This window comes from Geospiza fortis, unplaced genomic scaffold, assembly GCF_000277835.1.
Source record: "Geospiza fortis unplaced genomic scaffold, GeoFor_1.0 scaffold217, whole genome shotgun sequence".
Lineage (NCBI taxonomy): Eukaryota > Metazoa > Chordata > Aves > Passeriformes > Thraupidae > Geospiza > Geospiza fortis.
Window position 1 is genome coordinate 2,651,938 of NW_005054392.1, and position 18,275 is coordinate 2,670,212.

The following is an 18,275-nucleotide window of genomic DNA, read 5'->3' on the forward strand; positions in this document are numbered from 1 at the left end:
CTGCTCACTGTGGTGTCTGTAGCATGGAGAGAGCAGGAGAGAGCTCTCCTTTGCTTTTTAGCTAGCTGAGGCAGAGAAGTTCCCCGGACTGTTTTCTTGGAACTGATCAGACTGCTTTGGACCAAAAAATCCAGAAAAACACTGGGAGCTCACACCTGTGGCCTGAGACACGGCATTTTCCAGCACAGGAGGGATGGATAAGAGACTGAGTGAGCTGAGCTATGCCCCACAAAAAGGACTTCCTGAATTTGCCATCTCTTCAGAACAGCAAGAGGCTTTATTGTTTGATATTATTCATTTTTTTTATGCTTGTGAATACTTTGCTTGTTAAATAAACAGGTTTTTTCCACTTTTCTCCCAGGAAATCTTTTCCTGAACCAGTTGGGGGAGAGGTCACTTGAATCTGCTTTCTAGAGGAACCTCTTTGCAAGTTTCCTCCCAAATTCGCCCTAAACCAGGACAGGGGTGTTTCAAATTCCATGGATTGGCTACAGAACATCAGTGAGGACAAGTGGAAACACAGCTTGTTTTCTAGTCATTTCCCATTCCTGACTTGTCCCTTTTTCCACTTTTGAGTGTTAGACTGGTGCTGGTACAGCAGTGATGGCCCAGTTAGAGAAAGGCAGCAGACAAATTGGGGTGCCTGAGTTTCTCACAAGTTGAGCTCATGAGACAGTTGCTGGATGAGGCCACAATCTGAGAATTATTTTATGCTCCTTGAGGTTGAAAGGTGATATATATAATTTAGGACGGGAAATTGATATCATAAACAAAACAATCTTGTACATTGTAAAGATCTGGGGAGGGAGTCCCATAAACACCTGTTTCAGTGTGTGATGACAGCTGGTGGGGCTTTTGGGGTCAGGCTTCCCTCTGCAGCTGTGCTTGCATTCTCAAAGGAGAAACCAGCGTCTTTTCACATCCTTAAGAAATTACTCTCTCTGATTGTTTGTGGAACAGAAATCAGAAACCATATATACCACAAAATATTTTTTTTAAGAATGAGAGTGGCTAATGGTATCTGAAAAACAGTATAACATGATCTGCCTCACATCTGGAAAAGAGCATGAAATTTCTTGTAATGTCAGGAAGATTTTTCATTTTCCATATGTTGTTTCAACTTTTAGGTAATATGAGGAAGGAGATACTTAATTGTTTGATGGATTGCATAACTTAGTCCAGAGTTCAATATGCCATTTTTTGCAATATTATCAAAGGGAGTACAACAAATTTAAATGCTTCACATGTAAACAATTTACATACCTAAATCCTGAAACAGACATCTTTGTAATCATGTAGCATGACCAATAACACTTCTGAAGCTTTTTTAAACACTTAGTCTTTAAAGAACCAATAGAAAAATACGGTTACTTCATTCTTCTCTTTAACTAATTCTTATACTTCTGTAAAGCTGATGTGTAGTTTGAAAACTTTATTAAACGTATTTTTTGTGTGTATAAGAAACTGGATGCAAGTACAAAATCAGTACATAAAACCATATTGTGAGTTTTTCCACATACATGTGTTTTAGAAATCCAGTTTTCAGGACTTGACAATTATTTGATCTGTTGGAACTTCATGAAATTCTGGGGACTTGTATCAGTATAATCTACCCTACAAAAGACACAGGTTCTCTGGCTAACTGTCTGGGGGTAGCAAAACCAGATCTGTGTAGAAAAAGATTGTACCATGTTAGAGCCTTTTCCTGTTTGTTGGGAAGGATAAACTGTTCCAGTATGAAGCCCATTTTAGAACTCTCTGTGATAGATATCGAAGCACTGTAATGCTGTGGATTAAAACATCCCACTCCTTTCTTTACAGAATTAAATAAGTGAAACTTGTGAATTTGGATGAGCTCTGTGTTATAGTAGTCTGGACCTGAGAGAGTTTCAAATGAAATTTCTATTCCCTTAGTTTAGCTGAAGCCCAAATGTCCAGTTTACCCTCTCTGGGCTCTGGTAGATCCATCCTCTGTACTGCCACATTTCAAAGGCCTTCAGAGCTATACAGCTTTCTCCTTTGACTAGATAAAAGAGTGGAGTGTAGGCAGTCCAAATGTGATGGTGTTAATTGCATTTGCACCAGGACTTTTGGCAGCAGGACTTTATTTTTCTACTCTGAAATGAACCATAGAATATGTATAACAGTACAGACATATATCCATGTAGATATATGTAACATTTTTTTACTTTTCCAGATTGCAGATTTTTCCAAATGGTGGTTGAAAAAGAAGCGGCATCACAGATTGTCACTGTGTTGTCATTTTTGAAAACCTTTTGTTCATTCTGTTTTGTACACAAACACATCTTATAAAGGCTTTTAAGCTCTGATGAGTAATTTGAGCAAAGTCTACATAGTTTGACTTAAAATCTTCTATGTGAACAGAGAGAGATTCATATGGTTCCTGGACAATGTGGCATTTTGTTTTAAAACTGGAAAACAAACCATTTTTATGTGAGAGGTTGAGCAATCAAATTTTGAGTTGTTCAGGGCTTTTTGTTTTTGCTGTTTTTTGTTGCTGTTCTTTGTTTTGTTTTGGGGGATTTTGTTGGTGGCTTTTTTTGTGTGTCATAATTTGATTTTAGTTTTATGATGAACGTCTGGATAATTTTCAACAAAGGAAGTAAAAATAGCATTAGCTACGTCAAGCCACCTAATAATTTCAGGTGAAATCACTGAAATCTGCAAAGTTCTGTTCATTTTGGACAGCAGCAGTGGGCAGCCAGTGCCTGAGCAGGCAGCAGTGTGAGTGCCCAGTACAGTTCTCATCCCATGGGGAGCAGCCTGGTCCTCTCTGGGGTCTGGGATTTGAGGCCACCTTCCCCAAAGCATTCACCAGCAGCCACAAAATGAGCCCCTCTTGGTGAGCCAGAACTGTGACCTGTCTGTGACTGTCATCCAGCTGGGTGAGATAATTACACTGACACGCACATTATCAAGGCATATCTGAGCTTATACCTTAATTACAGAACTTCTTTGCATTATTGTTGCATTCTTGCCTCAGGCTCATGGAAATCAGGACTTTATCACAAGGAGTTTTTTTCTGGTTAGAGCTGTATCCTCCAGACTTGTGATGAAATTGTGAAGTTCACCACAAAACATTTGAGTGTGTACACCTTTTCTTCACATTTCTCAGCTTCCCTTCACACTGGTTTCAGGCAGAGACTTTGAGTCTGTTCACATGAGCAAAAGCTGCTCTGGAATTTGTATTCCTCAATGTTTCAAAGTATGGGGGCATTCACTAAGAATGTCTTCCTCCAATTTAAGGTAATATTTAGGCAAAGATATCACCCTTCAATAAAAACTGATGTTCACAGGGTTACAATTATTGTCCAGTCAAACGCTTACTAAAAGATGGAGGCAGAGATTCTACAGAAGAGTGTTTTCAGAGCAGGAACTGTATTATGTATAGGCAACACACTGCCTCTTTCCAAGTTCTGATGCATGGTAAAAGTGGAGGGTTTTGATCCCATAAAGTACCTATCTTCAAAGAACCATCACAAAAAAAGTCTTACTATTTCTGTCTGGAAAACAGCAAATCCAAATTATTTCTCTAAACAAATACAAGTCATCTGTTCACTTTCTTTCAGGTCCAAGGCCTGTGTTTTGTTCTTTTTAGTGATTATTTTTCCATTTGCCTATTCTCTCATGTATGTACTTAATCATTTGTATTTGTAAGAAGTGGTGACAGGAAAAGAAGAACTCTCTGGTGTCTTGCCCACACACAGATTTCTAGGGTGGAATAAAGTTTAAGATTACAGGTCCTAAATGACTCTTTAGTGAATTAATGAAGTTTCAGTTATTTTTTTACTGCTATCAAAATACTTGGACATAACCTTTTACTGTTTTTCAGATCAGTTACCTCAACCTTAATGAAAGGGGAAAGTTAGAAATTCCAAAAGTGAACAGAGGTCCAAGCAGATATAGAAATAAATGCCGGTTGGGACCAGATAGTGCTGCATTATTTTGCCAAGACACCACACAATTAATGGTGTCTGCCAGTAGCCTGTTTGGCATAAGAAATACATTGCTTAGTTAAAAGACCCTTCCCTACCCCAAAGCAAGCAGAAACAGCCTAAAATTCAAAGGAGGGTGACCAGAGGAGGTGCATCTGAGGCAGTGGCCATCCCTTCCTAGGTGGCCAGGGTGGGAGGAGAGGGAGGGACGGGTCCCAGCTGCACGGGGCTGCAGGAATCCGGGGTGAGGAGGTTAATGACCTGACATTGCTGCCATGCTACTCCTTTGTGCTGGGCCTCTGCAGAGCCCTGGATGGGAAGCATCTCTCTTACAAACAGCTCCCTTGCCTCTTCCAAAACCTCAACCTAATCCCAGCAGCTTTTGTATGAAATGAGCACTTTTCGTGCTAGTTAAGCCGTAGGGTTTCTGGTTCCAGTCAGTGTTCATTCAAGAGGTTTGTTTTTTGTGGGAAAGAAAAAAACATAGGAAAAGTTGTGGAAAAAAGGAGTGACATTATTGTTGATGCAAATATTAAGTGAATTTCATTCTCTCTGTAATTTCTCCTGGTGTTTACGACATCCCAGTTATGATAAATAAAGCTTGTTGGTTGCTGGGTCCAACCTTTATTTCTGCAGTTGCATACAGGCAGCATGTTGCTAAAATTACTTAAAGCATTCTTTAAGCTGTTTGTCGAGGAGGGTTGCTTTCTTGGACATTTTGTATGAAAAATAGTTCAGTGCCACCTCAAATTTATTGTTTAATTCAAAACTGACACTGCAGAGTTTTACATGTTCTGAAAAAGGCTTCAGTACTGGACATCGAGTTTCATTTTTAATATTATATTTTAATAATGGGCCACCTTTCTTTCATAACAGGATTATTTTACAGATGAAAATAGAGTACTAAAAAAGGACCCTCAACAGGATTACCATCTGGAATATGCCATGGAAAACAGTACACATACAATACTGGCTTTTAGCAGAGAGCTGCACACTTGCGACACAAATGACAAGAGCATAACGGTAAGAGTCTCTGACTGTATGTAGACAGATGAAGTAATTAACGCAGGATAAATGTGTGTGTGGTTATTAAGCTGGTAATTAAAATATCTTTTTAGTAAAAGGACAGAATTAGAGAAATTCACTTTCTAAAATATCTGTTTTCTCAGGTAAAATACTTGTGCTAGTTTTTTTAAACTATTATGTTTAAATTTCAGCTTTCTTTGTTTTTGTACTTTAGTATATTATGTTCTGTAATTTTTAACAAGTGTACACAGGATTGAAATAGATATTTCTGGGCCATCAAGCCCTATATGCCATTGTTATAACCATTCAAGAGAGGCCAAATTGAGAAATACTTTTAAGATTCTGTACTAACTTGCAATTGATCTTAGATTTTTTAAAAAAATTGGAGAATATATATTTAAAGGGTCTGTTTGTTTTATTTCTTTATTCAAAATTAAAAGTGAAAAAAATTTATGGTAAAACTTTCCATGGTAAAATAATTTTCATGGTAAATTCTTCTGTTGCCCTAGGGATTGCTATGCTATTTCCTAAACATAATCTTAAATTACATGAAACTGAGGACTTCGGTATTGGAAATGACAGGTTAGAGAGATTTGCAAGGCTTTCTCTGCTTTGGCTTGTTTACTACTTCTTTTGGAAGCATTACTATAGGAGTAAGACGCTATATTAATTATCTGTGGTTTTACAATATATGCAATTATAGCAACATGAGAGGCTGAAATGCAGGAAGCAAACCCCACCTGTATAAACCTCCAGTTTCCCAGGCAGTCAGTGGATCTCTAGTTTGCACACCTGCTCCAAATTCTCAGTATAATTTAGCATTCTGAGACACTTCAGGATTTATTATAACACTTTGTCTCAAGGGTCATTCTTGTAATCTGAGAATGGTTTACAGAGAACTGATCTCTGTAGTGGCTGTAGATTGATTTTTAAGATGTAAATCTGTTCTGTAATTGAATGTTAATTTTCCATAATATCTAAGGACACCAATTCACTGAAGGTATTCACATCTTCACAGACTTGAGCCTGGAAAATGTCTGGCAGGGAAACATTCTGGTTGCTGATCAAATAAGTAACATCTCTAGAGAAATGTTTGTAATGCATTTAGCTGGTTACTTCTTTATGAATCTTTTTTGCCATTTGAAGATATGATTTCAATTCACAACATTAGGGAAGGAATCTATCAGGGAACAATTTAATTTCTGTGTATTTCCAATTAACCCACTGAGTATAAAACTTTATTTATTTCAAAGGCCAAATTGTGTAGGTAGATGACTGCTCCTCTGGAATACATTGTCATTGCTTAAATACACCTGTGTCACAGCTATTAGAGGAATTATAGGAACTGTGTAAGGAAGATGTTGCTTCTGTCCCTTGTGGACATTCTGCTTTGTTTATTTCAGGAGAGCACAGTGCGTGTAATATGGGCCTACCACCACAAAGATATGGGAGAAGCAGGGCAAAATTACCATGGATCAAATCGTGGTACAAAGAGTCTGCGCTTGCTGAACCCTGAGAGAGAGGAAGTCTCATCTGCCTCTTTGCCATACTTTGATTTGACAAACAAAGACGTAAGTTACTCCTACATGCTGTAGAAACCTACATGCTGTGGGTTTCTGTGTAGATGGGAATAAGGCGGTAGCCAAAGCCTTGACTCACACAACAAGCAGTGTGACTTTTATGTATAGATTAAACATAAGGAAGAAATTCTTCACTCTGAGGTTGATGAGGCATTGGAGCATGCTGCCCAGAGAATCTGTGGATCCCTGGAAGTTTTCAAGGGATGGGGCTTTGAGCAACCTGGTCTAGTGGAAGGTGTTCCTGCCCAAAGCAAGGGGATTGGAACTGGATCTGGACCTCTAAGGTCCCTTCTAACCCAAACCATTCTGTGATTCTATGATAATACTGTGTTTGTGCCCTTTTTATTAAGACAGGTGCCTGTGCCAGACAAGGACACAACATATTGGTGCCAAATGTTTAAGATTCCTGTACAACATGAAAAGCATCACGTGACAAAGGTGAGTGATTCAGACTGAGAAAATTTAGAGGAATTTAGATAATAATTACACTTCAAATAAGTTCTTGCACTTTTGAAGTTTTTTTCACTGCTTACTGGAGGGAAAACGAGACCTCTTTCTGTATTCACAAATATGGATAAAGTGTTTGTGTATGTGAGCCCAGAACCTGGCTCAGGTGCCCTGCCAACTGCCCTGAACAGTGACAGAGCCTCTTTCTTGAAGTTCTTTTCTCCTTCATTCTCTCTCCCCTAAGAAAACGAGGTTGAAAATGGTTTGTGTCTGTAAATATTTCTGACAAGGACTAAGTAAAAATGTCTGAAAGCATGTTACATCAAGTTTTTACTTTTATATAGGAATTTAATGAATTTCTTTTAACAGATAGTAATTTTAAATAAAAAAAAATTAAATGGTGATGTTTGTTTAAATAAAGGGCCAGGTTCTTATTTGATTCCAGTCGCCTTTCTTGTGATGACTGATGTGGAGCCAGGGTACATCACATAAGAACACAGACCGGTATTTTCAGCAGTTTGAAACCTAAATATTATTTCAAAAAGAGATGAACATTGTCATTTATTTAAAAAATAATGAAAATGTGTGAATAAACATTCACACAAGGCTCAGCAGGATCCTAGGTGACTTGAAAACCCACATGCATAAACATGTTTTCCTATAAAACATTTTGTAACTTTTCTTTCTGTTTTAAATTGAAAGCTTAAGCGGGAAAGCGGGGAAGGTGATTCTCACATTTCTCCCCAAAACAATATACTGAAGACCTTATGAAACAACAAATTCTTATTTTTCTAATATGCTGAAGATAGCACAATGAGATAGTTCTGGCCCTAATTTTTATTTTTCTTTGAACCCACAAATGCATTGTGTAGAATTCTATTTCTTCTGTTTTGTTACAACTGTCAGCCATATTTCTTCAGCACATTCAGTAAGACTGAAATTTTTAATTAATTCAGAGAACTTTAACATGTGATATCAATGTCTGTATGATAAATACCTATAATTACTCTGAAATATTACATGTTTCTACACTTTATCAGAATGAACAATTGCAAGGCCCAAATTTCTGCCTTCAGGTACTGGATCTTTAATCACATTTGAAATTTGTGACAGCTACTTTCACTGTATGAAATAGAGAATTTGCTTGTGTTATAATATGTATGTCAAGATCCCTAGTTTTCTGCTTTAAAGTGAGAGACCTTCAAAATGATAGTATCAGAATCAAGCTTCCCATGTTAAATTTGGTGGAAGTTGTAGGTATTTGCTGCTCTGCTAAAAAAGTTGCCCAGAAGTATTCATTATTTATAATTTCTAATTTTATTTTCTAAATGCTTTACGTGACTGCACATACAGTTGCTTAATCTTTAAAAAATAGTGTCTGGTTGAAGCTAAAACATAATTTTAGCTCAGAAATACACTGGTTGATTTTTCAGGATAATTTTATATTCTTTATTTTTACAATAATGGATAAAGAATATTAAAGTTTTAGAAATCATGTTTTCAAATCAACATATTTTTGTGAAGTTAAAAATTAGAGTAGAACACAGTGATTTTCCATCTTCACAAAAGCAAGAAAATTTCATTTTGTTGCTTAAAAATTTTTAGAGAGAGAAAAATGAATACAGAAATAGAGTAGATTTAAGTAGGAGCACTTCCTTAGCCTTTCTTTTCAAGGGCACAACTTATATTTTCCTATAAGTGACACTTTTAGATGCCACATAGAGGGTTGTTGTGGAATTGTATCTATGTGCTCTTGCAAACTGATTAAACATTTCCTAAAGCCTACTGATACACAAAGGATGGGGCTTATGGCTACTGGGGAAGATATTAGCTGTGCAAACAGAGCTTGAGTTTCACAAAGGGGAGGGCGGATGAGCTCTCTGCCCTGATCAAACTGTCCGGGTTAGTTAAATACTTACATAGATGTTGATTCTGGATTCCCTCTGTAGCACAGTTTTCACACAGACCTACACATCTCATTTTTGCAGACAGAAAAATAGAGGTGTAGACGTGGTGCAAATTTGTCTGTGGCATAACTTAGTCTGCTTCAGCAGTGTACATGTGAACTGGCTTTGGCCATTTCTGTGCTCCTGTATGGTTTTGTGGAGTGCTGAACTGCTCAGTTTGGCGCTTGCTGGACAATGTGTGCCATCAACAGTGTGCACTTAGCTGAACTGGTGTGTAAATCTGATGGTGACCTGGGGTCTCAAGGAGGTGCATCAGCCACAATTTGAATTTTTTTCCTATGTTCCACTGTTCTCTGTCATTTCTTCCTTCTTGAAAATTGCTCTGAGCACTTTATAACAAAGTACTTCTTAAATATCAGTTCTGTTCGGAAGGCATGATGTTTTAATGAAGAAAACTGAAAAAAAATTAGATCTGTCATTAAAGGTACAGGTCAAGACTTTTGTTTCCAGTTAACAAATACCAGATTCTGAATTCAGATTCTGAATTTAAAAGGATTTTTAATGTCTATTAAAGATGCATTATTTAAAAAAATATTATCTTTAAACCAGAATATATTTAAGGTATTTACAAATATGTTTTGTAAATACAATCTAATGGTGCCAAAGCTGGGTACCTGATAACACATGGGTCTTAGGGTTCACCTGCAGTAGTGTTTTAGTTTCTTCTGTTTGCACAAGGTGAAAAAATAACTAGTGCAAGAGAGCTTAGTACTAATCAAACATAAATTATGTAAGACCTTAGGTCTTTTCTTTCTCTTTAGATAATATTAATGTTACTTTCCAGGAATGGGAAACAGCATATTTTCATTGATCAAGCTGCTCTACATGATATGTAAATTGTGCAACAGATAAGATTGTAATCTTCTGTTCATTTCAGAGGTAGAATAAGGACATGGACAAGTAATTTCTCCTTATGCTGCATTTACCAATGGAGAATGGATCTTCACTGCAATAAGGGGACACTGAGTCAGGTTTAGAACTTCTCTGTTAAATCTTCTTTTGTTTCACATTTCTTGCAACATTCTCTTCAGGGAAGAGATTGTGTCTTCCTCCTACATGTCCCTACAATGCCTTCTGTTTCTAATGCCTCCAGGAACTTCTGGAGAGACAGCTCATAATAACATGACTGCTAAGAAATGAAACAGAGTAAGACAGCTTCTCAATAGCTGGGCATAATAGTGACAATAGTGATACAGGAAACAACCAAAACCTGGCACTGAGCTGGTTTTGTGGCTCTAATGGTTTACATCACTCCTCAGCTTTAAACTGCCTACCTGGCTGAATTGTGGCTCCTTAAAAATGTATTAAACTTCTATAGGATTTCCCCCCAGAGCCTTTTCTATTAACAGAACTAATTATAAGGGTAATAGGTAAATTTTGAAAATAATATAGGCAGAAGAGATGAAAGGGCTTGCTTGGAGGTAATAGCAGGCATTCAAATCAGATATTTGCAGGATGGCCCTGCAGTGGTCCCAAAGTGGTGGACTTTGGCTGCTCTTCACATGGAGAGCACTCGGCTGCCTGTCTGCAAACTCCTCCTGCAGCTACGTGTGCATTGACCTGTTCTGCTGCTCTGAGCTTCAGGCAGTGGTGTGTGCCTCAGGCTCACTACCCAAGGGATTTTCACTTTTCTCACATGCAGAAGTTAGCTAGGAGCTTTCTCAGAAGTAGGTTTCTTAGAAAAATGCATTCCACTTATTAGCCCAGACTTTCTGGCGGTGGGTCTAAGACTATGTCTTGCTGTGATTATTTGCAGTTCTCTGTAAATGTCATTATTCTGACTGGTCTTGAATGTGCCCTTTAATCACATTCCTAAAGAAAATTCTCTGGTTTCACTGCACCTCAGGAAGAAACTCCACTCCAGCAGGACCTCTTAGAAGGAGGGAGAGCGGGATCCACTGGTAGAGCAGACATCCAGGCAGGTCCACACACCTACCTTTGCATGAAAATGTCTGTCTGTCTCTCTGCTAAAGCCAAGCTGAGGGCAGGTTCCTGAGTGTGAAGAGCCCACACAGGCAGAGACACCACTGCACCAGGCTGGGAGTAGGGCTGACAGAGACAGAGGTGATTATCCCAGGGAGCACACCCTGAAAATGGGTCTCTGCATTATCCTCCCCTTGTAAATTACCTGGTTTGTCTCTCTCTTTTTACTCATTCAGTTGAAAAAAAAAGTTATTCAATGACAGTTGACTGGATCTTTTGAAGTCTTGTCATTTTTGTACTGTTGAGATGTCCGATTTTCATGATTGTCACTGTGTGTGGATCTGTGTGTGCTGGCACACATCTCTCTATTTTAACATGTTTTAAGACTGTTTGCTGATAGATTTTTTCAGCCTATTTGCTGAATTTATTTTTTCCTTGCTGTGAGCAGGCATCATCAGCAGCAAGAAAGTGAAAATTTGTTTCACATTCATGAGAAATACTTCCCAGTGTTTCAATAAACACAGCTCTTGCTTTATATTCAAAGCTTGTTCTTGACTGCTTTTTCTACCTGTGATTCTACAGATGCAGCTCTTTTTTATTACTATCTTTCGTTTAGGTTTCAATACTCCATCTCTTCTGTCACTTCATTTTAACTGTATTGCTTATTCAAATAACTGCATCTGCTAAGGATTCATGACTCTGTCTTCACATTTACATCAGGTCTTCCATGTGCTTGATTGTTTTTTCTGCTGCAATTTAAAGACCTGAAGATACAATATTTCTTCTACCGTCTAGAAGGAATACCTGTGGTCTCCCTCTCCACCTGACAAAGTGTTTAATGGTGTGTGTAAACTGGAAATTTAGAGTATATACTGGTGAAAGACTGGTATGGATATCCTACATGCCAGACATGCCATAATCTATTTGTGTGAAACTTTTCAGCATAGCATGCCTGTGCTAGTTCCAACACTGTAAATTTCCCCGCTATATTTTCTTAATTTCTTTTAAAAACACTTTGTTTTCCTCAGGAAAAGTAGTTCCTCAGGCTTCATTAGTAATAATCACCTAGTCAAAAACATGTCAAATATTGAATTTTCCTACAATAATAGGAAAGACATTTTATATAAAGTAAACCCCAAAGTTGGGTAGTACGGTCACTTGTATCTGCATGTCTTTTCTTGAAGAATAATTCATTTTTCCTTAGTTCTGAGCTTTATAGGTTGTTTCAAAATTAGTATAGTCAGAGAAATACCAGGAGAAATGCTGTGATGTGGTTGTGCCCAAGAGCATAAAATATTTCTGATTCTGGAAGAGAATTTTTTAAATGAGACATCTAGTATTAGAGGGCATTTGGCATTGGAAAGGAGGATGGCAGTTGCATTTTGTAAGCTCTTAGAAGTCTTGGTTCTTGGATAAAGCAGTCCTTCCACATGCATTATTTGAAGCTGCTTATGAGAATGATGTGAGCAGGTTTAGGTCTGCTGAAATGGGGAAGAATCCCCACACTGGGGATTAAGCTGTGTGGTCAAAATCCAATATCTCTTCAGTACCACTTATGAATACTCAGGCAACATATTAAGAACAGTAAATTTTCAGCCATAGAGAGGGGCTTCCTCTCATCTAACCTAACTTATCCATGGACCTGAGCCAGCTGCTTAATTGACCTTATAGTGGCAAAACTCGCTGTTTGTATTATCCTAGAGGAGTTGTCAGAACTGTATGAGCTCAAGCATCCTATGTATGGTTCAGTTTCTCCACTGATGGATGAGAGAACCCAGACTACCAGCCTATGTTAGATAAGTAACGCCCAGATGAATGAATCAGGGAAGATGAATCTCAACCAAAAAGGTCAGGGGAAAGAAGAGACTGTGATAAAAGCAAAAATTTCAAAATAATACTTAAAAAAAAATTTGCCTGTGGGAAAAATGATCTTCTCTCAACCACAGCCCTGTGTAATTTTTTTGGCACTAAGCCTATGATGTAACTAGTGAAACAGGCTGATCATAAAAGCAGAAAAAACCCTAATTATTTAGCATTAGCTGAGAAGTGTTACATTAGGCATATTTTTATATCAGCACCAAAGTTTTCCATTGCTGATGTCCTTAGAAGAGGGAGCCTCTTTACAATTAAAGAAAGGCCTGTATTAGAACACACCAGCAGTTGCCAGTTAATCTTCATGTTCTGTTTTGGGGCAAACTGATAAGGAAGTAAAAACTCCAAAAAACTTGTTGCCATGGGTAACCATGCTTTTTGACAGTGGAATGCTTTAGTAATACCAAAGACCCCAGTGTGAAAATACAAAGGGACTCCAGATTAAGAGACTGATTGATTGGAAGCCAGAAGGGCAGCTTGTAGCCTGCAGTACCTAAATGAGGGCACTGATTTTTAACTTGAGTGATAGCAGACAGTAACTGCTTGTTACTCTCTGGCCTGAACTTTTACATTTTGCTAAATGTGATAACTCTAGCAAATTGCATCATGCAGCCTGACATAAACAAATGTTCTATATTTTCCCATGCATTCCCCTACAAAGCAATTTCAGCCCCAGTAAATTAGATTGGCAACCAAACAATCATCTTACGCTGCAGAGCTTGTAAGCTATCTGCCCTTTGATCTTCAGGGCTGGCTCTTTGGTGCAAGCCTGAATTGGCCCATTAGGCTTTGCAGTGCTAAGATTCATGTAACTGAACAGGCTGAAAATTAAAAGTTTCCCAAGCACTGTTGGAGGAAGTAACAGAAATGCATTATTCTCTTATGTTCTGCTAAATTATTTCATATGCAAAATTGCTTAAGGTGTTATTCCATTCTGTGACCACAGATTAAATTATATATGACCACAGATTTTGCTGTCCTACCAAACTTTCTATTTCTTACATAAATTATTTTATGGTAGTCTTTCATTTCACTTGTGTATCTTAACTAAAAGAATTATTAAATTATGCAGTTATTGCTGCATTATTTATTCCATACATGACATGCAAAAATAACCTACTTATGTCATCAGCAAAGTTGAATGTCTAGTTAATTTAATCAATTTTCTTTGATTTTTGCTCTCCAAATAAAAACGTCATCCATTATGGCAGTGTATTGACCATGCCAGCAGGTGGTAGGAAAATACATGTGCTGTGTGATTTTTTGGTTAAATAAAAGTCAGATGACAGCAACCTTATTTTAAAATGCGACCAAAAGTAATCATGGAAAAGGAGGAAGTACAATTTTTGTGAAGATCTCTGAGTTTTACCTCCCAATTCTGAGAGAATTTTTAGGGTGATCTTCGGAAGACCATTGCTATTGGTTAACCCTATTTTGTCTTGTGCCATGTCTTTATTTTTTTTCCTTATTCTTAGCTTTATATATGATTTTAAAGTAAACCTATGACTAGGTGATGCACTGAAAAGATAAGAAAATTGTCTGCAGCCAAACATCCAGCACTTCTTATCATAGCAGGCAACAAAATACTTCAGAGCAGCATTTGTCCTTAGATGAGCAGTTCCAAAGCATCTTTTGTGCGAATACCAGAACAGCAGGCTCATAGGTAGTAAAATCTCTCTTGATGGGGCTTGTGTGGATGGATCACAGAACAAACCTTGCTTGGTTCTGCTAGCATCTTGGCATTGTTTCTTAAGATCAACCTTCTAATTCAGACAAATCACATTGTAGCAGCATCTTAAACAAATTTTCAATAAGGCAAATTAAATTGCTCCAATGGTATTTAAATGGAACAGAACTATCTATTCCCATCTAATTGAAGTGTTTCTCTTCAGTACCAATCTTTTAATCTGCAACCCCAGCTACTGGTGGTAGTTTCAGAAAATGATATTATGACTCTCTCCCTCTTTGCTTTCACTTGCAGTGCGCAGTAGTCACAGCTATGAACAAAGCATAGATTCATAAATTCCACATTAGTAGCAGTGAAAAAATAGACAGACGATGCTCAGAAAAGGCCTCTCCACCATGTCCACACATAGCAGACTGTATTGGGTTTGCAAGGCTATGTTTTGGTGGCAGGGGGGCTACAGGGGTGGCTTCTGTGAGGAGCCGCCAGAAGCTTGTCCCATGTGCAGCAGAGCCAATGCCCAAGTGGCTTCAGGATGAGTGTTCCAGTGGCCAAGGTTGGGCCCATCAGAAATGGTGGGAATGCCTCTGTTATAACAGATCTAAGAAGAAGAAAAGAAGAATAATTGTGCAGGTGTAATTGTGGCTAGTGAAAAGCAGAGTGAGAAGAGGAACAACTATTCAGACCCCAAGGTCACTGAAGAAAGAGGAGCAGGAGCTGCTCCAGGTACTGGAGCTGAGATTCTGCTGCAGCCCCTGGTGCAGACCATGGTGAGGCAGCTGTGCCCCTGCAGCCCATGGAGGATCACAGGGATGCAGAGATCCACCTGCCGCCTGTGGAGGAGCCCATGCTGGAGCAGGTGGATGCCTGAGAGGAGACTGTGACTCTGTGGGAAATGTGCTGGAGCAGGCTCCAGGCAGGGGCCTGCAGGCCCATGGATAGAGGAGCCCATGCTGGAACAGGTTTCCTGGCAGGACTTGTCACCCTGTGGAGGACCTGTGTTGGAGCAGGCTGTGCCTGAAGGACTGCATCCTGTGGAACAGGGACCCACTTGGAGCACTTTGTGAAGAACTGTTTTCCGTGGGATGGACTCACATTGGAGAAGCTCATGGACGTCACCTATGACAGGGACCCCATACTGGAGCAGGAGGAAAACTCCTCTCCCTGAGAAGTGGGAGAAACAAGGTGTGATGAACTGACCATAATCCCTTTTCCCCTTCTTCCTGCACTGCTGTGACCTTTCCATTGCTGTGCCTTAAGCTGCTGGGACTGAAACTATATTTTTCTGTTTTACGAAGTGCCAATCACAGTTTTGGTTTCTAGAGAATTGCTATAGTATAATTTTAATGCAGACTTTTTTAATCCATGTAATCTGAAAATAGCCCTTGTTGTGTGACTTCCTGCATGTGTTGATGGGTGAGGAAGTCCTGCAAAAGGGTATACCAGGACCTGACTCTGGGTGAGAAAATGTGGAAATAGTATTAAGGTGATCATTACTTAACTACTTACTTGTAAGCCCTCTTATGTTTGTATATTAACCCTGCAGATATAAATTTTTAGAGGGTTATGAGCAATAGTTCCTGAGTGTTGCTCTGGAGGCTGTCATGTCAAAATCAGGAGCCTTGTGCTTACTTTATCCCCTGCTTTCCCTTCAGACTGAAGGTGCCGGGGTGTTCAGGTTGGGGGCTCCTCTGGGAGCTCACTATCCGTATGCCTAAGGTTTTTCTCACATATGATCCTTTTTGGTAGCCCCTCACAGAAGTCAGCGTGTCACTTTCAGAAAACATCTTTCCTAGTAGGGTACTTCTGCATGTGCAAAACAAGAAAGGGACACACTGTCAATTCTCATGTGTTCTGTCTTCAGGCAAAGCTGTGCGCTCACTCATAAGCAGGAGGAGAAAAAGCGTAATGTTATTTTAGCTGCATGATCGAGGGGATTGCAATTCTACAATAGAATCAAAACCTCTGCCATTCTGCCCTCAAAGAAATAGATATTGCTGTGCAAGAATAGTGATACCATGAACAAACGGGAGTACCTTCACTGACTTTATTATATACTGTTCAAATTGTACGTTCCTCTTGAATAGCTATAAACTCTTTATTGGTTACCCGCTTTGGCCTTAGACCTGATACATATTTGGTTACATATTAGTTTATTATGATACTGTTTTCATAAGGAAGTAATGATGCTCATGATTAATTGCCAATTAATTCTGCTTGAAGTGTGTCAACTGTGCTGAGAGAATATGGTCATCCTGAAGACCACAACTACTGCCAGTGGCTCTGCTGCTTAGGAGTACAATGAATGTACTGCCAGGATGCTTAACCAAAAGAAACATGTTTTTGCTTGACCTGAGCTTTTTATGAGATTTCTCCTCAGGGTTGTACTTCTTTACTATTAGTAAATGCATTATCTTAAATCTTCGGGCGCACGACAGGCAGAAACAATGTTTTATTGGTATTTCTTTGAGCTAAACTTATTTTGGATTTAGTCTAAATTACTGTTAAGTCTTTAAAGTCTGAAACTCCTTATGAGTGGCAGAGTCCCAGGTAATTAATTAGGAATAAAAATTTAAGAATGGGCATGATAACAGAGAGAACAAGAAACCATCTCTTACTCTCATTTTTAAATTAAATGTTTGGGCTTATTGTTTATTATGTTTTTTGATTCCTCTTTCTTAATTAAAATATTTAAGTTGTTCTGCAGAAATTCTGGATATACAGTGTAATTATTAGTAGGAATATATGGGCATAGAAAGATTTATGTAAATTTAGATATATAGCCTTCTCTCCAAGCTAAAAGCACAGCAACCCTTAAATTTTACCTGAAAGTACATATTTTTTTCCAATAAAAATTCTAAAGCTTAAAACAGAGGTATGGTAATTACTTCTTAATGCTGTATAGAAACAAAAATAAGAGCCTTCACTGAACAACACAGTCACAGAGTAAACAAATCCTTTTTTTACACCAAGAACAGGAAATATGTGTACTTTGAATAAGATTTTCCGTTCATGTGGTAAGGATCTTTCCTCCTTGGTTATGTTAGAATTTTTTATTCTACGTTTAAAAGAGTACCCAACACCAGATAAGCCCAAATGCTGGCAATACAGCTTCAATCAATCAATCAATCAATCAATCAATCAGATTACATTGTTATTTCAAATTAAAATCATTATTTGAATTTCACTTAAAGGGGGAAAAATCCTCCACACATATTAAGTACAAATCACACAAATTTCAATGTTTTAGATTGCATAGAAGTTTCAGTCTGGAAAACTTCCATCCTCCAAGGAAACCTTACCTAATCACATTATGAGATTAGGGCTGGGAATGGTTTCTGTTGCCTGGGCCTTTTTCTTGTCTACATCTCTGTTTTTATTCAAATACAAAAATCAAGAGCTGTCACTAAATACTCAGGTTAGATTTTTTTCCAGCTTGAAGGTATGAAAAATGTGTATGGGAATAATTTGGTTTAACATTTTTACCTTTGAAAGGCAGTTCAAGTTAAGCAGTAATGCTCCCTGTTATACCTCAGAAGTAATCTTCCTGGATGACCATGAGGGAACCAGAAGCAGTGGCTTTGCTCTATTTCCTGCAATTAAGTCACCAAAATATACACCTTTCTAAGTGGCACAGTATCAACTCAGAAGCCCTTGGAATAGAGAATTATTTGAAGGGATTTGTTAGAGGTGATGACTGAATTTAGGATCTGGATTGTACAGTGAGGAAAACAGAAATGAGCACTAAGCTGTGTGTGTGCAAATGATCTCAGGAAAGATTACAGCAGCTAGTCCATGCTGGACTGCAGCCAGCTGAGCA

At 38.4% G+C, this 18,275-nt stretch overlaps 1 protein-coding gene across 1 annotated transcript in view; it reads left to right on the plus strand.

Annotated features, from left to right (window-relative positions):
- Positions 1-18,275, plus strand: part of MOXD1 (monooxygenase DBH like 1) — a 54,377-nt gene that overhangs the window by 12,594 nt on the left and 23,508 nt on the right. The window contains exons 4-6 of the mRNA XM_005425681.2: positions 4,833-4,979; positions 6,386-6,553; positions 6,917-7,000. Coding sequence (XP_005425738.1) covers positions 4,833-4,979; positions 6,386-6,553; positions 6,917-7,000 — 399 coding nt within the window. The remainder of the gene's footprint in view (positions 1-4,832; positions 4,980-6,385; positions 6,554-6,916; positions 7,001-18,275) is intronic.